This window comes from Heterodontus francisci, chromosome 1, assembly GCF_036365525.1.
Source record: "Heterodontus francisci isolate sHetFra1 chromosome 1, sHetFra1.hap1, whole genome shotgun sequence".
Lineage (NCBI taxonomy): Eukaryota > Metazoa > Chordata > Chondrichthyes > Heterodontiformes > Heterodontidae > Heterodontus > Heterodontus francisci.
Window position 1 is genome coordinate 255,815,522 of NC_090371.1, and position 23,407 is coordinate 255,838,928.

General features: G+C 41.6%; 1 protein-coding gene across 1 annotated transcript; it reads left to right on the forward strand.

Annotated features, from left to right (window-relative positions):
- The first annotated feature begins 1,950 nt into the window (after window positions 1-1,950).
- znf330 (zinc finger protein 330) lies at window positions 1,951-16,044 on the forward strand. Its single transcript, XM_068043297.1, has 9 exons — window positions 1,951-2,173; window positions 5,483-5,502; window positions 5,877-5,947; window positions 8,641-8,720; window positions 9,244-9,370; window positions 11,720-11,824; window positions 12,752-12,798; window positions 13,006-13,123; window positions 15,607-16,044. The coding sequence occupies exons 1-9, from the start codon at window positions 2,054-2,056 to the stop codon at window positions 15,888-15,890; spliced, it is 972 nt and encodes a 323-aa protein (XP_067899398.1). The 5' UTR covers window positions 1,951-2,053; the 3' UTR covers window positions 15,891-16,044.
- The last annotated feature ends 7,363 nt before the right edge of the window (window positions 16,045-23,407 follow it).

The window sequence follows — 23,407 nt, forward strand, 5'->3', positions numbered from 1 at the left end:
GGTAACATATCACCAGGTTCTGAGGGTGATTATAGAAAGGTACAGCCTAGATCTGGAGTACAGTAACATATCACCAGGCCTCCTGAGGGTGATTATAGAAAGGTACAGCCTAGACCTGGAGTACGGTATCATATCACCAGGCCTCCTGAGGGTGATTATAGAAAGGTACAGCCTAGATCTGAAGTACAGTAACATATCACCAGGCCTCCTGAGGGTGATTATAGAAAGGTACAGCCTAGACCTGGAGTACGGTATCATATCACCAGGCCTCCTGAGGGTGATTATAGAAAGGTACAGCCTGGACCTGGAGTACAGTAACATATCACCAGGCTTCTGAGGGTGATTATAGAAAGGTACAGCCTAGAACTGAAGTACAGTAACATATCACCAGGCTTCTGAGGGTGATTATAGAAAAGTAGAGCCTGGACCTGGAGTACAGTAACATATCACCAGGCTTCTGAGGGTGATTATAGAAAGGTACAGCCTAGAACTGAAGTACAGTAACATATCACCAGGCCTCCTGAGGGTGATTATAGAAAGGTACAGCCTAGAACTGAAGTACAGTAACATATCACCAGGCCTCCTGAGGGTGATTATAGAAAGGTACAGCCTAGATCTGGAGTACAGTAACATATCACCAGGTTCTGAGGGTGATTATAGAAAAGTAGAGCCTGGACCTGGAGTACAGTAACATATCACCAGCCTCCTGAGGGTGATTATAGAAAGGTACAGCCTAGACCTGGAGTACGGTATCATATCACCAGCCTCCTGAGGGTGATTATAGAAAGGTACAGCCTAGACCTGGAGTACAGTAACATATCACCAGCCTCCTGAGGGTGATTATAGAAAAGTACAGCCTAGACCTGGAGTACGGTATCATATCACCAGCCTCCTGAGGGTGATTATAGAAAGGTACAGCCTAGACCTGGAGTACAGTAACATATCACCAGGCCTCCTGAGGGTGATTATAGAAAAGTAGAGCCTGCACCTGGAGTACAGTAACATATCACCAGGCCTCCTGAGGGTGGTTATAGAAAAGTAGAGCCTGCACCTGGAGTACAGTAACATATCACCAGCCTCCTGAGGGTGATTATAGAAAAGTACAGCCTAGACCTGGAGTACGGTATCATATCACCAGCCTCCTGAGGGTGATTATAGAAAGGTACAGCCTAGACCTGGAGTACAGTAACATATCACCAGGCCTCCTGAGGGTGATTATAGAAAAGTAGAGCCTGCACCTGGAGTACAGTAACATATCACCAGGCCTCCTGAGGGTGATTATAGAAAAGTCGAGCCTGCACCTGGAGTACAGTAACATATCACCAGCCTCCTGAGGGTGATTATAGAAAGGTACAGCCTAGACCTGGAGTACAGTAACATATCACCAGGCCTCCTGAGGGTGATTATAGAAAAGTAGAGCCTGCACCTGGAGTACAGTAACATATCACCAGGCCTCCTGAGGGTGATTATAGAAAAGTAGAGCCTGCACCTGGAGTACAGTAACATATCACCAAGCCTCCTGAGGGTGATTATAGAAAAGTAGAGCCTGCACCTGGAGTACAGTAACATATCACCAGGCCTCCTGAGGGTGATTATAGAAAAGTAGAGCCTGCACCTGGAGTACAGTAACATATCACCAGGCCTCCTGAGGGTGATTATAGAAAAGTACAGCCTAGACCTGGAGTACAGTAACATATCACCAGGCCTCCTGAGGGTGATTATAGAAAAGTAGAGCCTGCACCTGGAGTACAGTAACATATCACCAGGCCTCCTGAGGGTGATTATAGAAAAGTAGAGCCTGCACCTGGAGTACAGTAACATATCACCAGGCCTCCTGAGGGTGATTATAGAAAGGTACAGCCTAGACCTGGAGTACAGTAAACATATCACCAGGCTGCCGGAAGTGCGGGTCTTCCCTGCGCGTGATGATGGCGTCACAACTGCTGCGGTGTCGCTGGAGCAGCTTCCGGTGTTTTCTGGATTCTCTGCTGCAGCCAGTCAGCCATTTAACTCCCGTTCTACATCCAGGGAGCTGATTCTACTGCTCCGTAAGATGCCGAAGAAGAAGACCGGGGCCCGAAAGAAGGTTGAAAGTCGCAAAGAACGCGAAAAGTTAACCCGGGCGGCCAGAGACAACGTGGATGTGGCCAAACACCCCTGCAATGCCTCCATGGTGGGTAAGAGCAGCAGTAAGCAGCGTGGCAACCTGCAGTGACACGTTGAAGGAGAACAGGCCAAGCTTTAACCAGCATCAGAAACCACCTTTTGCTTTTCACTTGGTTTTTAATGTCAACCTCTTGTGTCATTCATTCTGCCTGATGCTTTTACGCAGAAGCTCATTCCCAGACTGTAAACCAGATTTAAAATAAGAGCAAAATCCTGTGACTGCTGGAAATCTGAAAAAAAAAACACTGCAGGAAATACTCAATAGTTCTGGCAGCAGCTGTGGAGAGAGAAACATTGCCTCTGATCTTTCATCAGGACTGGCAAAGGTTAGAAATGTAATAGGCTTTGAGCAAGTGAAAGCTGGGAAAGGGAAAGAAGAACAAAATGACAAATATGTCAAGGAATACTAATAGTTGTCGGAAAAGACGAAGCATTTGTCCAGAGAGAGCATTAATATAATAATGGACAGCTTTGTCTGAAAGCAAAAACATGAAAAACAAATTTAAGACCAGAACATGGTTTTAAAAAAAATCAAAATCAAAATGGTGATCATGGTCTGAAATTGTTGAACTGAACGTTGAGTCCAGAAGACTATAAAGTGCCCAATTGGAAGATGAGATGCTGTTCCTCGAGCTTGAGTTGAGTTTCACTGGAAAACTGCAGCAGGCCAAGGATAGAAATGTTGGTGTGAGAGTAAGGTGAACTTATTTCTTCCTATCTTGACTCTACTTTTCTCCCTTGGTCCAGTCTCTTCCACCTACATCCGTGACTCTTCTTATGCCCTATGCTATTTCAACAATTTCCAGTTTCCTGGCCCTAACCACCGTGTCTTCACTATGGACGTCCAATCTCTCGACACTTCCATAGCCCACCAGGATGGTCTGAGAGCTCTCCATTTCTTACTTGAAAGGAGGCCCATCCAGTCCCCATCCACCACCACCCTCCTTCGCTTGCTGAAATTGTTCTCACATTGAACAACATCTCCTTCAACTCCACTCACTTCCTCCAAATAAAAGGTGTTTCTATGGGCACCGTCCATATATCCTAGTTATTCCTTTCTTTTTGTGGCATATGTTGAACATTTCTTGTTCTAGTCCTACTCAGGCCCCCTTCCCCCATCTCTTTTTCTGGTACATTGATGACTATATTGCTGCCGTTTCCTACTCTCACCCGGAACTGGAAATTTCATCAACTTTGCTTCCAATTTCCACCCTTTTCTTACACTTCCCTTCCCTTCCTCGTCTTCTCTGTCTCCATTTCTGGGGAATGGCTGTCTGCTAATATTCATTATAAGCGCACCGACTCCCACGGCTACCTCAACTACACTTCCTCCCAACCTGCCTCCTGTAAGGACTCCATTCCATTCTCCAGTCTTGCCGTCTTCATCGCATCTGTTCTGATGATACAACCTTCACAACAGTGCTTCTGATATGTTTTCCTTTTCCTTCAACTGAGGGTCTCTTTTTTCCCCCCCCACCGTGGCTGACAGGGCCCTCGACTGTGTCCGACCCATTTTCCGCACTTCTGGTCTCACCTTTTCCCCTCCCTCCCAGAACAGTGATGGGGTTCCCCTTGTCCTCGCTTTCCACCCCACTAGACTCCACATCCAAAGGATCATCCTCCGCCATTTCCGCCACCTCCAGCGTGATGCCACCACCAAATGCATTTTCCCCTCCCCTGTCAGCATTCCCAAGGGACCATTCCCACAGCGACATCTTGGTCCACTCCTCCATCACCCCTGACACCTTGTCCTCTTCCCATGCAATTGCAGGTAGTGTAACACCTGCCCTTACCTCCTCTCTCCTCACCATCCAAGACCCCAAGCACTCCTTCCAGGTGAAGCAACAATTTACTTGTACTTCTTTCAATTTAGTATACCGTATTCGCTGCTCACAATGTGGTCGCCTCTACGTTGGGGAGACCAAATGTAGATTAGGTGACCACTTTGCAGAACACATCTGCTCACTCCGCAAGCATGCTCCCAAGATTCCGGCTGCTTGCCATTTTAATTCATCACTCTTCTCTCACACCCACATTTCTGTCCTTGGCCTGCTGCAGTGTTCCAGTGAAGCTCAATGCATGCTCGAGGAACAGCACCTCATCTTCCGATTATGCGCTTTACAGCCCTCTGGACTCAATATTGAGTTAACAATTTCAGACCATGACCGCCATTTTGCTTTTGATTTAATTTTTTTATAACGTGCCATTCTTAAACTTGATTTTCATGTTTTTGCTTTCGGACGGAGCTGTTCATTATCCTGCCATTAATGCTCTCTCTGGACAAATGCTTTGTCTTTTACTACAACTATTACTATTGTTCCCTTTGACTTTTGTTCTATGACGTCTTTGTCATTTAATCTCTCCCACCCTCCGCCCTATTGAAGATCTTCCCTTTTGTTCTTCACCCCCTCCACTTTTCACTTGCTCAAAACCTATTTCATCAGAGCTGGCAAAGGTTAGAAATGTAAACTCTCAGACCTGAAACTCAGCATCCACTGAGCACTTTGTTTTTATTATAGACAGTGTTTCCCTGTATTTGACTGTTGAGATGCATGATAATGGAAGAATAATTTCCACTAGGCCTTCCTGAGCGTTAGCATGTGTTTAGTAGCAGTAGTGGTTGTCATTACGTGTGGACAATTACCTTGGGTGTTACAGCAGTGAAAAGCACATGAAATGAGATGTCTTCATCATTGGTGAGGTTTGTTTGTGTTATGCAATTGTTTGCAAAAGTGTAAATACCTGGGACTTGCAGTGATCAGTTACCTCAGTCTAGACTCTACTATTCCTTCGTTCTCCTGGCTGACCTCCCATCTTGCACCTTCCATAAACGTGAGCTCATCCAAAGCATTGCTGCCCATACCCTAATTCAAACCTGTCTTGTTCACCCATCATTCATCTGCTTGCTGACCTACATTGGCTCCATGTTTGCCAGTGCCTTGATTTAAAAATTCTTACCCTTGTTTTCAAATCCCTCCATTGCCTTGTCCCTCCCTATCTCCATAATGTTGTACAACCCTCTCAAATGTCTACACTCCTCCAATTCTGGCCTCTTGCACATCCATGATTTTTTTTTTATCACTCTACTATTGGCAGCTGTATCTTCAGGTACCCAGATCCAAAGCTCTGTATTTCTGTCCCTAGTTTCCCAGACTTATTACAACTGAGTGGCTTGCGAGGCCAGTTCAGAGGGCAGTTAAGTGTCAATCATCATTCATTCTCTTGAAATGAAATGTTAGGTTTCATTGCTAAATTTTGTGATTTTTAAAAAAATTCTGCTTTAATAATGTTTTCTCTTTTGTTTCCAACAAAACAGGAATGCGATAAATGCCAAAGGTAAGATATAGCAGAGAATTAATGCTTCCCTTTTTCATCGTTTTTTTTAAATTTAACATCTTTAGTCAAAGTGTAATACTATCATCATGTTAGCCTCTTGTACTTGTGCCATGATATATTGTCAAAATTTCTCAATCACCATTGAAACTTGGCCTGATCTGAAGGAAGTTTTTTATCTCTCATTCCATTGGTTGTTCTGATTTTTTAAAAAAATCTACAGTGATCTCCGCAATCTGGACGGGCCCTGTTAATTGTCCAAGCTAAGATTTCATATGGCAGTATATTTATTGTAGTTGGACAGATGCTTATCGCTTGATGTTTCAGGACCTAACTTTACATTTGTTTCCCATGTTCCCATTCCTCCGTTGGACAAGGCGGCAAAGGAATCGAGCTTTTTGTTACTTCTGTAATTCAGTACAAAAGTTACCTATTTGTGCGCAGTGTGGTAAGTAGGATTCAGCATGTTCTTGAATTAGTGCAATTGCTTTCATTTGAGTTTTCTTATGATGCCCAAGAATAAATGGGAAGATTATTAGGTGAAGATACCACTGAAAACTAAGAATAACCTTTCTGGATTGGAAATTAAACTACTTCAAAATGTTCTTTCTTGGGAAGGAGGTGGTATATTATGTTGAGATTAAGAGCACTTCAAAGTTCTATGTGCTATGGCTCTGTTATCTGAAATTACTTTGCTACACTAGGTAGGAAAGCTGTACATGTTGACAGTTTAAGCAGGATCTGCTATTGAATGATCCTGAGTGATCTTTTTGTACAAATTAATTTTCACATCGATTTATAGATAATGTAAAAAGTATAAAATTTTCCATGAGTGAGTCATCAGATTTGTTAGGGCTTGCAGTTTCATACACTGACTTTGCTGGAACGTGTAGATAAAGTTGTATGAATTTGGAGATCTTGTGAAATGTATCAGTATGTCATAAAATCAATGTAAAGATATATAAACATTACAAAATTAAATTATAAGTTTCACGAGTGCTCCCCTGATTTAATAAGCTGCACATGACAAATATAGCCTGTGAAAGGCCACAGGTTGGCTTTTCAGATGGTGGGGGGGGGGGGGGTGGGATTAGGTGTAGTATTTAAATAGTTAAATATATTTGAGGCTTAGTTTGTGTCCTGGATTTCTGCAAAGAAATTGTGAATAGATGGCTATTAGGAATACTACAAACATTAGATTTTTAAATAACTAAGTATGATAATATGGCAAAAGAAGTTGAGGTTCTAGTGATTAAACTGAAGGAGGAGATATAAGTATTGGACGTTACCTGCGACTGTGAGTATTTCTTTTTAAAGAATAGGAACCTGGTGTCTGGAAGGCACTATTGAAATGTTTGGGTAAAAATCATAGTGTATTCGAGGTTTTTATATTTTTAGAATTTTTTGTGCATTTATGTATTGTTTTATTATACTTTTGTTTTTAAATGCTTAGTGCAGCCTTGTTCACTGAGATCTGTTTGTTTGTGTGTACTATTAGCAGGGACCAATTGCATCAATGACTGCATGTCACTGGTTGAGCAAATTGATTGTTCCAGAGCTAGTGTAGTGAAAAGAGAGCCAAAGACCAAGTTGGGAGTTTGAAAGTGATGTGGGACATGTTTTATTTTCCAGATGTGGATACAGAATGAATTGGAGTTAGAAAAGAGTAGGGCAACGTGTGAGGTGAGGGATATAAAGATGTAGGAGATGACCATGTCAGTGATCAAAATCATGGGGTTAAGAAGGTGCAGGAAATGTCAAGGGGGTGGTTATGAGTATGGGTAGAAGAGTCTAGACGGCAAAACCGGTTTATGGAGGAGAGGAAGAGTGAATTCATAGAGATGGCAAGGGGAGCTGTGATGGAGGTTGAAATCAGAGGATGAGGAATCACTCAAAATACAAAACATGTGTTGCTACAAACATTAAAAATGTACCCATATAGTAAGAATAATATGATGCCACATTATTTAAAAAGTGAAATACAACTCTTTAAACTGCACAAATTTAATTCAATTTAATTAAGCCTGTTTTTAAGATTATGGTATAACCATTATATCAAAAAATTCTTCATTTAAGTCAAATCCAGTCTCTCTGAAGACAAATAATCACTATATTAAATTTTATAATGTGCTGTAGTACATCAAGCTCTCTGAAGCAAATCCATTAATAAAATTGATAAATACCTACTTTCTGGGTCCTGATTGGTCTGTTTTCTGATGAACATGTGATTGTTAATCTGATTAGTGTGTTCAGTTAGCAGGGACTGATCAGATGCTGGACCTGCACTCAGTTGCCAGGATACACTGACCTATCCAAATCCTTGCTCTGTTTATCTGGCATCGGGCTGTATTTCTGTGCTCCCCTCCCTGGTTGTGGGTTCTTGGAATCTCCAAGAGCAGTTCATTTCCCACCTTTGCATGCTGCTCCAGGCTCTTCTGACTTTATAGACTCCATTTGGATATTCAAGTGCTTCATGGAGTCATTTTGTTTTAATATTACTGGGGAGTCAGTTCCTGGGAAATTGCACATTCTGGTTGAAAAGGGCCTGAAAAAGTTAGCGAAACTCGGAGCGGGTGTAGCAGAACATAGGAGAAGGCCGTGGGGAGTGAAATCAGCCCAAGGCCGGAGAGGGGAAAGCACAATAGTTGGGAAGGTGGTTTTTTAAATAAAAGTGAGCAGGGGGATAAAGGTGGAGGAAATGAAGAAAAATAGAAAAGATAAAAACAAAATACAAAAGAAGAGCAGGAGTTTATGTGGAATGCTGGGGTCAGATTGAAGTAAGAGAAGGAAAGAGGACAAAGGAAAATACATTTTCTTTAAAAAGAAGGAACTGGCTGGGGGAATGGTCAGGTCACTACGGGTAGGACACCAATGACTGCTAGCAAGTGGGTACAAATTCTGAGCAACACTAGAGAATATTGCTAGTAGCTCTGTTTAGCAAAATACTGCAGATGCTAGAAATGTGAAACTAAAACAGAAAATGGTGGAGATGCTCAGCAGATCAGTTATCATCTGTGGAGAGAGCAGACAGGTTTGTGTTTTGGATGCAGACATTAAAGGATTTAGTTAGGTATGTATTGTAGTTTCTTCACGCACAAAAAATGATTTTGTTTTTGTAAGCTGCATCTTTCTGTCCTCTAGGCAAAACAAAATGTATGTTAAAGAGCTCAGACTGTGTTGTTAAACACCCTGGTGTCTACAGTACAGGGCTCGCCATGGTGGTGAGTATTCACTTGGCTTTTCTGCATTTGTATAATTGGAGCAGTTTTCCCTTAGAACATTTTTGTGACTGCGATTTGTCACTCATACAGTGCACCTACCTTGCTTGTATTTTGAATTATTTTAATCAGAAATTTGGAGTCAATTTCTGCATGTTTTATCATTTAAGTTTAATCAGTTTGCTGTGATTCACTTATTAAATTTACAGTGCATATTTTGAATTAGTCCCATATTAAAGAATTTCTAGCAGAAAGATTCTAATTTAGTTAAAGAAACAGTGGGCAGGTTGTTTTTGTGTGTAGATTACTAATGTGCAAGTGCTGAATACAAATTTTTTTTGTCACATTGTGAACTGATAATCTGTAGAAATCTGCCACAAGAACAATATTGAAAATGTATTTTTTAAATTCTTTGTTAGTAATGGTGAACAATATACAACAGATACCTGAAACTAAAGCTTAAACTACTTAAAACATAGGTAGACAGGAAGACAATGATTGTATATTTTCTTTCTCCCCCTCTTAGGGAGCAGTTTGTGACTATTGTGAGGCCTGGGTGTGTCATGGGCGTAAGTGCCTGAGCACACATGCCTGTAGCTGTCCCCTTGCTGATGTTGATTGTGTTGAATGTGAGAGAGGTGTATGGGACCACGGTAAGGATTATCTTGAATTGCCTCTTTCAGGAAGGGTTTAAAGTTTTATTTTTGACAACCAGCATACACAATCGTTATCATATTCATGCTGAGTCTTGCAATATGGTTTTAGTTGCTGTGTTTGGGCAGGCTTGGTAACTAATGGTGACAACATTGAGACCAAATAATGGTAAGCACTGTGAGTGGAATGTAAATTATATTCCAAGTCCCCTTATCATCTGCTTCAATTCAGGCAAAATAATAAAAATGATAAATTTAAAGGGAAGCTGAATTGATGCAGGTGTTTTGGAGTGGGTCTATTGATGACTCGAGACAATTTTTTTCACAGTGACATTGTTCTCTCGATTTTAAAGCATAAAGAAAGAATTTCATAAAGATATTACCAGTGATATGTTAGATATAAGTCTTGCAATTATTTTCTGCCTGCACTACCCTTACTACATATGTCATAATTTTCTAGTAGCATTTTCATGACAACATTTATACTCTTAAATTGTTATGTAAACATTGACGATGGGAATTCTCATTAACACTTGCTCCTGCCAGATTAGAAGGAGCTCTTCAGCCTCAAGGTGGTGTTGTACAGCTGTCTCGTCCCATTGCCCAGGCTCCACATCTCTCCTTCAAAATACCCTGTTTTTCTGCTTAGCCTGTTGTATCTTCTCTGCCTTCAACTGATTATTAGGCGCCAGTAAAAACTTCCCAGCAGCAAAAGACTTTCTGCGGATGTTCCCTACAACACCAATTCGAAGTAAAGGCCTCTAGCCCCACTTAGATTTCTTCATCTCGAGTTCAGCTCTCTCCAAGTCTTCTGGCCTTTATTATGCAACCATTCTGATGTATTTTAGTGCGTTCCCCACCGCCCCCCACTCCACCACTCCCCAACCAGCTTAGCTCCACTACAGGTCACTCTGGTCCATCTGCTCCCTAATGTTTCCAGCTGAATCAAAAATAAATTGAGCATCCAGTCCTCCTCCTAGCATGGTTTTCTGTTTACTTTACCTTTCTCTCCGAACGTCCACATTTGGTCCTGCTTCCGTTGACTTTTGCTTAACTTTGTTGTCACTGATGATAAAAAATAGATCCTTGGAATCTTTTGGCCTCTTTTTCTTGCTGTTATTCCCATTGCATTTTTTAAAAGCAATTCCCCACTCCCACTCCCTAATGGACTCAGCAACAGACTCTTCTCCAATTACATTTGAAAACACACTGGCTGTTAACAGTTTTAAGTCTCAAGAAGAAATTGGTCTCTGCCTGCGTGTTTTCTTGGCTCCATTTAACTTCCAGTCCTCCCCTCCTCACAACCTCCCCCCCGCCCCCACCAATCCCTGCTTTGGACTTCTCTGCAACCGTCCAGCCCCATCTTTACATCATCCATGTTTGTTTTTCTCCTGTCTGTCCTTTTTGAATTTGATTCTGGCTGCAATTGTCTTCAGGCTCTGTTATGTTCCTATATCTCAGAGCCCAGAGTACTGTTTTTACACCTTTTAAGAATTGAACATACGGTCCTGGGGAAGGATAGCTTGTAACTCAGCATTTCTACCCCCACTCCCCCCTTGAGAAATTTTGGGAGCTGGGGCGAGAATGGGTGTAATTCACAACAGTTCCACCTGCCATTTTATTTATTGCTTTGCTCCATGTTACCCTCTATCCTGCACCCTTCCAGCTTTCCACAATCCTTGGCCCGGTTATGCTTCAGCTCTCCAACTCCTCTTGTCCTGAAAACTGCACTTGATTTGGATTGAACATCCTAGGTTATTGACAAGCCAATAATATACAATATAGATAAATATCTAAAAATAATTAGCAGAGCATATCACTAAACACACCATAACACTTTCATAAATGTTAAACAAAACTATATCAGTATATTGTGCCATTCATGTCTGAGCTTTGCACAATGCCTGAGAAATCTGGCTCCCACGCACAAAAAAGAACCAAGTTCCTCACAATGTTCCCTCTAAGCAGCGTGGCCGTGCAGCAACTGAAAGTCCCCACACAGGCTGCGGACAAGTTACTGAGCATGTATGGTCGCGGAAAAAAATTTAAAGGGCCTGTGGACTTCAAAAAATATTTGATGGTATGTTAGTGGGAACGATATTGTCAGTATTGAGATGCAAGACTTTTGTTGCCTCAATTCTGAAGCTAATTCTTCACAAATGAGCATTACGCAACATTTTAGAATTGGTATCATTGTATACCTGCAACAATAGCAGGTGTTATTGTATATGTGTAGCAATAGCCATTTTATCATTCACTGCTTCTTAAATATTGCAGTGTTAATGAAGCTGTTGCAGTGGCAGAGAAATTTACTGCATCTCTGGGATCATAATTTATGTTACATTACAGGAGGGAGGCTATTCCGCTGCTCCTTCTGCCACAACTTCCTCTGTGAAGATGATCAATTTGAGCATCAAGCCAGCTGCCAAGTCCTGGATTCTGAAACTTATAAGTGTGAGTCATTTTTGGTGTATATATTTTATTATCAGATATATCAGACATTTTGATATACACCTTGCTTATAAATGCCCTGTTTTAATATACTGAATTCATTTCTTTAAAGTTGCTTTTTATTAGTGGCTATCCAATGGCACATTTTAATGTCATATCTAATGTGGGGTAGAATCAGCTTTACTTTGGGAACTGGGTTGAAGTCCAGCCAGGATTGATGGATTGGATGAAAATCTCATTTGTTGCCTGGAAGTGACCAAATAATTTCAGGACATCCCACATCTAATGAGTACTTTCACAAAACAAACTGCAACTTAAATGGATAAAACAAAAGCACTGCAAACATTCAGAATGGAGTTGGATGCTATGATAGGGAGGAAACTAAGTTTCAATGACAAGATCGGCTGAATGGCCTCCCTCATTAAAACTTGTCTTTGTGAAGTCATGGAGGCAGCTGGTGTGAGAAGTGAGAATGTTGCACTGGTCTATTGGAGGATTCTTTTCTAAATAGTGATTACAAAGTGGGTGACAGTCAAAATTGAGGCACTGGCGAGGTTTCTATGCTGTACGACTCTATGACTCTATCTGTGCTCTGCATCTAACAGGAGTCATCACAATATAGGAAGACTTTACATTTATATCTTAGTTATCATGGCTCCAAGAAATCTGTTAAGACAGTTCTCACAAATTACTCTATTGAAGTGCCCACTGCTACGTTATGGTGCAAGAATTCTTCCATTTCCCTGCATTGACACCTCTCGCCTTGATGATCATAGTCACTCAGCAAAATAAGCATGGAGTGGCCAGATTTCTATGAAATTATTAAATAATTTGTGACCAGTGAAAGGACTATGTCAGTTACTGGATCAATTGATGGTTTGTTCATTACTATGTTTTTACCTTACTGATCAGAATTTAATTTCTTTGCAGGTATCTCCTGTAATCGCCTGGGACAACATTCTTGTTTACGTTGTAAGGTAAAACTAACTGGCTTTAAGCCTTTTTTTTCTTTGTTCCATTGATGAGATTTGGACTGCACAGAATTTAATTAAATTTTGTTTTCCAAATGGCAATTTCAACTGAAGTGTAAGCCTGTATAATTTTAATGCTGTGCTTTCATATCGACTTCTGTTGAACAACAGTTATACTTTTTATCTCTTCACACCCATCCCCTTTTCCTGCAGGCTTGTTATTGCGATGATCATGTTCGTAGCAAGGTCTTCAAACAGGAAAAGGGGAAAGTGCCACCTTGTCCTAAATGTGGTCATGAAACACAGGAAACAAAGGATCTTTGCATGTCCAGTAAGTTCAATCATTGCTTGAAATGACTTATTCACGTGTGTTCCAATAGCCTACTATTATGAGATAAGACCATTGTGCTACCCATTCAATATTTAGATATTAGATTGGTTTGCTTAGTCTGTTTTTATTCAAAGACTGCATTATTTAACATAGCTTAGGAGAAGACTTTTGAAATTGTAAGGATATTTTATTATAAAGTGACTGTAGAGTGATATTGTACTTTCACAGGATGTTTGAGTCATTGGTCACATGTATGCTCCTCATTGCAGAGTTCAAAGTCAGCATCCCTGTTCATAAGTTTCTGCAGGACTTCTCCCCACCTTGCATCTCAGCCTGTTTCCTCGACTCCATCATGAGTGGCAGAGCCTTCAGCTGTTGTGTTCTTCGCTCTGGAATTCCCTTTTGTCTTGTTACATTGCTACCCACCCTCAAGAACCTCCTGAAAACCTTTGACTATACCATCCCCCAGCTCTTGCCCTTGTTTGGCATTTGGTCCCCTTGTAATACATCTTTTGGATGCTTATCTATGTGACATCTTCATTGAAAAGTTCAGAACAAAATATAAAGCCACTAAAATAATAGGTAGCCATTTGAATTAAAAGCTTTTTTTTGTTTAATATATTAAAGGGTGTACAAAAAACATATGGATCGTGTGCACATTGCACTGTCATCCTGATGATACCTACTTGGAACAGTATATTAGTGCACTGTTCTGTAGTTTCAAAGATTGAGGTTTGAAATATAGCCCTTCAAAAGGTTTGGGTTTGAATTCATCCTAGATTGTTGGGATAAAGTGCTTCATTTCTATATCTTGTGGACATAAAGTTCCTGTGTGAAATTGTTAACCAAATTAATTAGTGGCTCTTGAGTCAACAGCGTAAAACTGCTCATAAATTGGCACTATGTTTGAAGCGTTACTGAGAGGCTACAAGGGTGGCTGGTCTAAGTAATGCAAAATACCAACTGGTGTAGTGGGGGAATGAGCCTGTCAGGTCAACGCAATTGCTACCTGAAATAGAAGTTTTGTTTTGTATCTGACTTTGCCATATTGGATTTCGGAGTGTCTGATATAAGTTAAGAGTGGAGAGTTGGTCTGTTCCCTCTTAATTGATGTTCCCGGCTGAGAATGCAGAATACTCATACCTGAGTGTGTGCTTATTCTTCAGGAATAGGGCTATGTGCATGACATGAGATTAATTCAGGCTTGTCTCTGGAGTCATGTCCTTCAAAAAGCCAAGTATTTTTCTTTTTCTCCTTGTGCAGCTCTGCTTTAGTGGGACTGCTTAATTACCATGTGTTACCATGTTTGTTTCTATTGTGAAGTACAATTAGAAAAACTCTGAACAACATTAATTTTTAGTAGGTTTAAATTTGCTATCTCTTGTGTGAAAGGTCAGATGACTCTTCTCATTTGGGTCAGTCGACTTGTCATGCCACTGATGACTTATCCTGTAATTTGAGATGTGTAAATTGCACCAGAAGTTAACCTGATCTTTCTCTACGATGCAATAAAATGATTCTTCACCCCAGTTGGCTGAAAATTTAGGGTTAAGACCTAGTGTGGCTAACTTGTGTAAATGTAGATCCCACCTCCAAACTGGATGGAGGGATTGAGGAAGCAGGAAAGAGGAAGTATTTTATGTGAGGGGCGAAACAGTTATAACAATTATGATTTGTTATGCTAGTTAGAAATTGTTAAATAAAAAGAGAAATTGGAGGTACTGGGAAGACGAGCGTTGACCACTTATTATTTTTACATTTGTTACAATTATATGTCAAAATTATAATTGTCAGCTGTGGCGCAGTTGGTAGCACTCTGGCCTCTGAGTCAGAAGGTTGTGGATTCAAATCCCATTCCAGGACTTGAGCACAAACATCAAGGTTGAAATTCCAGTGCAGTACTGAGGGAGTGCTGCACTGTCAGAGGTGGCATCTTTCAGACGAGATGTTACGCGCGGTTCAGTCTTCCCCCTCAGGTGCATAAAAGATCCCATAGCACTATTTTGAAGAAGAGTTTGGGAGTTGACCCCTGTGTCCTGGCCAATATATATCTCTCAATCAACATCATAAAAACAGATTGTAGGTGGGAGCTTGCTGTGTGCAAATTGGCTGCCACATATCCTATGTTACAACAGTGACTGCACTTCAAAAGTACAAGAAGAAAGATAGAGATGTATTTATATACCTTTATACACCTTTCACAGGCTTAGGGCATCCCTAAGCACTTTATAGCCTGTGTATGTACTGTAGGAGCTAAAGGACTTGTATTCGTATTTGAATGCAAGTGTCCAACTTAGAAACTAAATGGCTCATGCAGAGTGGCCTGTGCAAGTGAACAGGTTTTGTGTGAATTAAAATCTCACCCCACATCCTGGCGCTCTAATGTTTAAAGTGATGCCGGCTATTTCGTTTCATCAACTGCAGACCATTAGTTAAAATAACAAAAATCCTAAATTGTATATCGAATTGTGTTTGTGTTTTAGCTCGTACTTTAAAGTTTGGAAGACAGAATGATTATGATGGTGCATCTGGTTATAATGAATACTGGAAAAATTTAGCATCAGGAGGAGATGGAGCATACACTGTTGAAGAAGATGATGAGTATGGTGAAGATGATGAGGAATATGACGAAGAGGAGGATGAAGAAGTGGGTGACAAAACTGAAAAAGAGGCTGATGGCATCGTTAAAGGTTATAGCGATGCATTTGCTGATCTAAATCTGGGGAGAACCTACGCAAGTGGCTATGCAGACTATGAAGAATCGTAAGGATGTATCATAATGGACACTCATTGAGGATGGTGTATAACTTCATATTTAAAAATGTTCAAGTGAAGAATTAACATAAGGTGGATTGTAACTGCATCTTGCAGTGCAAATTTGTTGGTTGGTTTTAAAGTTACATCTCAATAAAAACTTTCTTCAAAACCTTTAAATAAACATCATTTGCTGATTCATTTGTGTGCCAGTTTGCCTAAAAATGACTCGCTTGTAATTACCCAGACATGTGACATGTCTTTATGCATTTTAGTTTTTGCGTTCTTATTAGTTTAACCCATGCTGCCATCGAGAATACACTCTATACATGAACATTGCCACTGGTGTCATTCTTTGCTTGGTTGAATAAGAGTAGTGTCTAAATAATTCTTCTCAATAGTGTTATTTTTTTGAGTTCATTCTTGGGATATAAGTGTCTCTGGCAAGGCCCTTTAGCAGATGGTGGTGAGCCAAGACAGTGGCCCAGCTGGCTGGCTGGCATGAGTAAGGGCATTAGTAGAGTTGGTGACAGGAGTGCAGGGATGTTGTTGTCCTGAGATGATAGCAGGTGCCTGTCCCAAGGAGCCAAGGCTACTCTCCTGGGAGTGCGCCTCAGCATTCCTATGACTCTGCTTGTAGAGTGTTGTAATGAGGAGATGGTGATGCTCTGATAAGTCTTGTCAACACTCGCCCCCAAAGCCAAGGTGTCAGCCGTCTTGAGATTCCATGACAATTGTGAGAGCTATCAGGAGAGGCTGTATGGTGTGGGGGGAAATCAGGTAGGGATGGGTGCCACTGTGCCATTGATGGAGCTTACCACTCTGCCCATGTTAGACAGAATGGTCTCCATACTGAGTGAGGCTTGACATATTGGAGCTGGGCTCCTCCATGCTCTGTAACTGCACACTGGCAGGCTATCCAAAGTACCTAGCATTTCCTGGTGTATGTCCAACAAGCATCTTTGGTTGGGACCTTGAAGTCAGCATCTGAATACTCTGCAGCAGAGCTTGTGTGCAAACTTGTCCTAAGGTGAGCTGGCACCAGAGGCATGCTGACCACTCCTGGCCAGTGATCCACCACATAAAGGCACCTTTTTTAACCTAGCCTCTAAATTACGTGTGGTGGCAACATCTGAGCTGGTGCTTTCTCAGGTGAGATTGCTGCTGCATGTTCACCACTGGCTCAAGGGCTTCCACATCTTCAATGAAATGAAAGAGGAGGGACAAGGGTTCGATTTTTGTGTGAAAGGAAGGCAGAGAATGAGAAGTGGCTGCTGAAAGTAGCTGAGGTTTATAGAGTGTGAAGTATTCAGGGAAAAATAATACATGCAAAGAAACGCTGTGACCATCTCTTCAGTTTTATTTCACCGTGGCCACAACTTTCCCTCTGCCCATGATGGTGAAAACACTTGCTTCAAGAGGGAGAGGCTGCACAGACGGGCTCTTCCTCCTCCACTGGCAGCTTTCTGCCACAGATTGAGCAATATGAACAGAAACGGGAACGAAAGCAGTGTGTTACTGAGCTCCTTGAGTTTTATTTTTTAAAGAGAATGTGCCTATCATGCTGGAATAAATGGTATACAATGTGTCAGATGTGGGTTGAGAATAGCAATTGTGCATATGAGTATGAGGAGATAGAGGTATGTGTGGTATAGTGATTATCAGAGGGTAGATTGAGGTGGGGAGGGGAGTATTGTTAGTGAGGCTGTAGGTGGTGGACAGATGAGCAGAGTAAGAGTGGAGCATTCTTGACAGCATTAGTGAGGTTTGAAATTTTTCATCATTGTAACCATGTCTTTGCGAAGCTTTTGGTATTCACACGGTCTGCGACCTCTTCCGTGTCACTGGGGTTGTTGCCTGGCTTCCTCCTGCCCTGGGTGGGGGGAGGGGGAATAAGATGTCCCTCCTCCTGTTGACTGCTCAGACCAGAACCTCAACTGGCATCAGAAAACCTAAGTGCTCCATCTAGGACTCTTGAGTCATTTCTTGAATCCGTGCAGTCCCCCTGTTGACTGCAGCCAGAATGCAGTTTCTCTTCAGCTGCCTTTAAGTGACACCAGAGATGCCTGATTTCCAGTCCCCAATAAATTCATAGACAATGAGTAGCATAGGTAGTACTGACTGCATGTCTGAGTGATTATAATCAGCAGGCAGTAACAATAGCCAGCGAATCTCCTTCGATGGCTTCTCTTCCTGCTCCTGCATTGTTACATAGTAATAAAAAAGCAAAATAATGCAGATGCTAGAAATCTGAAATAAAAACAAGAAATGCTGGAAAAACTCTGCAAGTCTGGCAGCATCTGTGGAGAGAGAAGCAGAGTTAACGTTTCAGGTCGGTGGCCCTTCCTCAGAACCCTGCACTGTTACCTTTGGAGTCCCACAAGAATCTTATCATTGGCCCCCTCCTATTTCTCATCTACAATCTGCCACTCGATGACATAATCCAAAGACCTAGGGTCAGGTTCCACATGTGCGATGATGGTACCTAGTTCTAACTCACCACTACCTCTCAATACCTCCACTGCCTTTGTGTTGTCAGACTGCTTCCCCAACATCCACTCTTGAATGTGCCAAAGTTTCCTTCAATTAAACATTGGTCCACTCCTATTCCTATATTCCAATTCAGCCCTTCGAACCTGCTCCACCAATCAACAAGATCATGGCTGATCTGATTGTAACCTCAATGGCACATTCCCGTCTACCCTCAGTAACCCCTTGCTTATCAAGAATCTATCTACCTCTGCCTTAAAATATTCAAAGAATCTGCTTTTTGAGGAAGAGGGTTCCTAAGACTCTCAACCCTCAAGAGAAAAAAATTCTCATCGCTGTCTTAAATGGGCAACCTCTTATTTTTAAACAGTGACCCCTAGTTCTAGATTCTCCCAGAAGAGGTAACATCCTTTCCATCCACCCTGTCAAGACCCCTCAGGATCTTTTATGTTTCAATCAAGTTGCCTCTTACTGTTCTACACTCCAGCGGATACAAACCTAGCCTGTCCAACCTTTCCTCATAAGAAAACCTGCCCATTCCAAGTATTAATCTAGTAAACCTTAGAGTCAGAGTCATTTACGGCACAGAAGGAGGCCATTTGGCCCATCAAGTCCATGCCAGCTCTCCACAGAGCCATGCTGCAAGTCCCACTCCTTGGCTCAATCCCCCTAGTCCTGAAAGTCTATTTCTTTCAGGTGGCCATCCAACTTCAAGGTATCCAAACAAATAAACCTGATTTAGCAATAGCCAACTTGGCAGATAAAAGACCTCCAGTGTCAAAGGTTAATATGGTCATGTTAGCTGGACAGACTAATTTTTAAAAGCCATCAATCACCTTAAATTATGCAAAGCGCTGACAGTACTTTATTAATTGTTCTATTGTTATTTTGTACATCACCGTAAAAGAGAGCCTAATTCCTCCAGAGCTGCATAACCACAAAGAATTTAGAAAGTAAGTCACTTAGAACTAATCTTTAATCAAATTCTAATGCTGATTATTTTCTCAACACTTACATTACAGAATGGAACAGTCTTTATACAAGTACCAGAGTTTCGACAAGCTGTAACCAGTAGAGAAATTTGCTGTACCTGAACTGCTTCCAGCACATTTACATCCTTCCTTAAATGAGACCAATACTGTACACGGTACTCCAGATGTGGTCTCACAAATGCATTACTGATGCATAACCTCCCTACTTCTGTATTCAATTCCACTCGCAATAAACAATAACATTCTATTAGTTTTCCTAATTACCTGCTGTACCTGCATACTAACCTTTTGCGATTCATGCACCAGGACACCCTGGTCCCCCTACATCTAAGAGCTTGGCAATCTCTCACCATTTAGATAATATGCTTTTTTTATTCTTCCTACCAAAATGGACAATTTCATATTTTCCCACATTATACTCCATTTGCCAGATCTTTGCCCACTCACTTAACCTATCTATATCCCTTTGTAGCCTCATTATGTCCCCTTCACAACTTACTTTCCTATCTATCTTTGTGTCATTAGCAAATTTAGCAACCATACCTTCAGTCCGTTCATCCAAGTCATTTATATAAATTGTAAAAAGTTGAGGCCCCAGCACAGATCCCTGTGGCACACCACTTGTTACAAGCTTCTTCTCTCCTTTTGCTTGCTGCCTATTTTTCCTTACATCTCTGTGAAGTGCTTTTGGACATTTTCTGTAGTCAATGCACTATATAAATTGTTATTTTTCTTGGCCCTTGAACATGTCACATAGGAAACAATTTACCCAGATCAACTTCACCGCTTCCTTTTTTCATTTTTAAAACTTAGATCACCTCAAAGTCTCCTCTTTTCCTAAGATAACAAACCCAATTTGTTGTATGGCTGGCTAGAACTATTACAAATAACAGCACATTTTGATTTATAAGAGCTAAGAGCAAAGGATAGGTTTTCCTGCTTCCCCTCCCCATTCCAATGCCCCAGGGTGAAGCAGTGCAGCTCCTTTCAGTCCCAGGATTGTCTGGTTTCCTGTTCTTGTGCCTTCTGAATATCCAGGGAACAGCCCAAGTGTAGGCCTAGCCCATGACGAGAGTTAGCATTAGCAGCAGTTCCAGGAAAGTCAGAGAGAGCTACGGGTCTTGGCCCTCTGTGATTAGGACTTTCTGGTTGTCAATAGAGGTAGACAAATTTGAAACCAGAGCTCACCAGCATGTCTTTGGCCTGCCCTGTGTTGACAGAAGTCTGAGGCTAGGCCACAGCACCATGTTCTTCAGACACCACTGTCCTGGGCACCCAGTTGACGGTAAGACAGGAGAACAAAATGGGAAGCTACAAATGTGCCTTCTTACAGCATTTGCATGAATTGTCTGGCTGGCACCTATTGCATTCATAAGCCAAAGTCACTCATTCCTCCTCGCCAGGAAAGCTCCAGAAATCCTGGGGTGACCTGAAAAGAATGAAGATATGGTGATCCAGGGTATCTGGCCCTTTTTCCTAGCCTTAGTGTCTGGGGAAGTGAACATTTCTAGGGAGAAAAGGTCAGGAAAATAGTCCCTGAAATTTCTTAAACACAATTCTCTGTGATTGCAGGATTCTTAACATTTTCTCCTCTTGCCGTTCCTGTGGCACCATAGTTTTACCAATGAAGAGTAGAATTTCTGCCAGTGTTGCCAAATCTCCTTTGGTAACTTTGATGGAGAGTTATTGGTAAATCTGGAGAAACATTTTACTGAACTGAGATTGGAAGAAACTCCATGGAAATTCCATGCGTGAGTGTCGATGGGAATGCGAGACGAAGAGAATCATTTTGAATGGGTTTACTGAATATGTAATGTCAGATACAATTTTTAATCAAGAATGCATCTGTGATTTCTACAGTTTATTAATTCATGTTTCTGTAATGCAAACTGTGAGCAAGGAAACCAATCTGAATTAGCACAAAGAGATCTGATTGTCGATAATTAGAAATTCACTTTCACTTATTCAAGTGCTACATTTTGTTTAATTTGCTCAGCTTCCTGCTTAGATTATCACACAATTATTATTTCTTTACAGGACCCGATAATATCCATAGCTGCATCCTTTCTCTAAGTAGCCATTTGACATTCCCATTCAGACTGCAATCCCAAGAATGAAGCTTTTCAGAAACCAAGAGAGAAGTGGATTCCAGGGATGATCTGATTGAGTGCAGTATTTTGGGAATACCAAGGCTATGTTTGCGCACAAGTTCAATCTCCTTACACTACTGCTTTGCTGTATCACTGTGGGTTGGTACCCAGATTAGAAGCTAAGAACTTCCTCATGAGCCAAAAGAAATCACTAAGTCTGGCCTTGGGAAAAAACATGAAGTAGACTCTCTCAGGTGCACCTGTGTTTTTTGCTCAAGGAAAGAAAGACCTTTGGAATCCAGTAGTATAAAAAGCACCAATGAATGTTAGGTGCATTTTGTACATATTAAACAGTACTAGTTGTAACGCAGGTGAGTCTTAATGGAACATCCACTGCTTTTTCAAGCATTATTTCTATTAAGGATCAATGAGCAGGTTACTTGACTATGTGTTGTGCATTGGGAAAATTCACTTTTAGAAGGCTTTGAATTGTAAATTTAAAAAATCTGTCATACATAATTGTGTCAAACATTAAAATAATCACTTTACCTCTCTGATTCTTTACATAACCAAGCATAAGCCAGTGACTGTGTTCTAGAAGTTGGCTTACCTAAAAATGTACTTCACCTAATCCCACATATATTGGACATTTTGCCACCTGCTTTCAGCCTGTAAAATGGGTGCAGTGTCAGCAAATTTCTCACATTAGGCTTTGCTGTCTCAGGTAATGCACCAAACTCTCATGATGATTAATGCTTATGGAAGTATACCTGATGAATTTTCACAACAGCCTAGAAATTACCTTGCGCAGAGTATGTTTTTCAGATGTAAAGCTGGCGCCAAAGGGTTCAAAATGTCGTTCGATGTGCACATGCGCATTCTGCGCCACATGCACTATTGGTTAGGGTGCCCTGTAGTTGCCAGGATGGTTGCCCAAAACAGGTGTTAGGCCCATTGCCTATACAAAGCAAGACCTAAGTTCCTGTAATATTCCTGGATTCAAGCCTAGTCTGATCAACCTTTCCTCATAAGACAACTCGCTCATTCCAGGTATTAGTCTAGTAAACCTTCTCTGAATTGCTTCCAACGCATTTACATCCTTTCTTAGATAAGGAGACCAATACTGTACGCAGTACTCCTGATGTGGCCTCACCGATGCCCTGTATAACTGAAGCATAACCTCCCTACCTTTGTATTCAATTCCCCTCGCAATAAACAATAGCATTCGATTAGCTTTCCTAATTACTTGCTGTGAGAAGTATACAACTCCAGCAGTCTCTGTCCATTCTCATTCATCCTTCCAATGCCATAGCGCCCAAGGCAGAAGGGCCATGAGTCATGGTCGGCCCCAATTCTGGCATTAAAGTCCCCCAGCAGGAACAAATGTTCGGTATTGGAAATGCTACTAGTGGTATTATGGAGTTCCATAGAATTGGTCTTTAACTTCAGGTGGGGAGCAGAGTATTGGAGCATAGATGCTGAGTAGGTGTACTGGACCAGAGGCGGTGAGCAGTCGGATGGACAGTATGCATTCTGAGCCATTTGAAGGTGGCTCTATCATGCTGAGCAAAGAGTTTCTGATGGCGAAGCCCACTCCATGCTGTCTTGGTTCTTCAGGATTCCTACCCTGCCAGAAGAAGGTGTAGTCTTGCTCTCTTAGAGATCCGCTCGCAGGGAGGCGTGTCTCCTGAAGTGCTGCAATGTGCACATTGAGTCTACTGAGCTTGATGTTAATGATGGCAGTCTTCCAAGAATCGTTGATTTGTGTAAGGTCTTCCGACAGGCCAGGACACGTAGTTCTGACATTCCAGCTTGCAAAACAAAGGGCTGGTACCTTCTTTCCTTTTTTTGTTGTGCTGTTTGATGCGGTGTTACAGTCCACTTGTCGGGCAATGACCCTGAGCTCCAAGCACCCATTGAAGCAGGTGGACTGTGGCGGGGCAGAACCTTACTGACCG

Coding starts and splice junctions, on each gene's coding strand:
- znf330 (XM_068043297.1), top strand. CDS start 2,054: ATGCCGAAGAAGAAGACCGGGGCCCGAAAGAAGGTTGAAAGTCGCAAA. Junction 8,721..9,243: donor GTACAGGGCTCGCCATGGTG/GTGAGTATTCAC, acceptor TCCCCCTCTTAG/GGAGCAGTTTGTGACTATTG. Junction 12,799..13,005: donor ATTCTTGTTTACGTTGTAAG/GTAAAACTAACT, acceptor CTTTTCCTGCAG/GCTTGTTATTGCGATGATCA.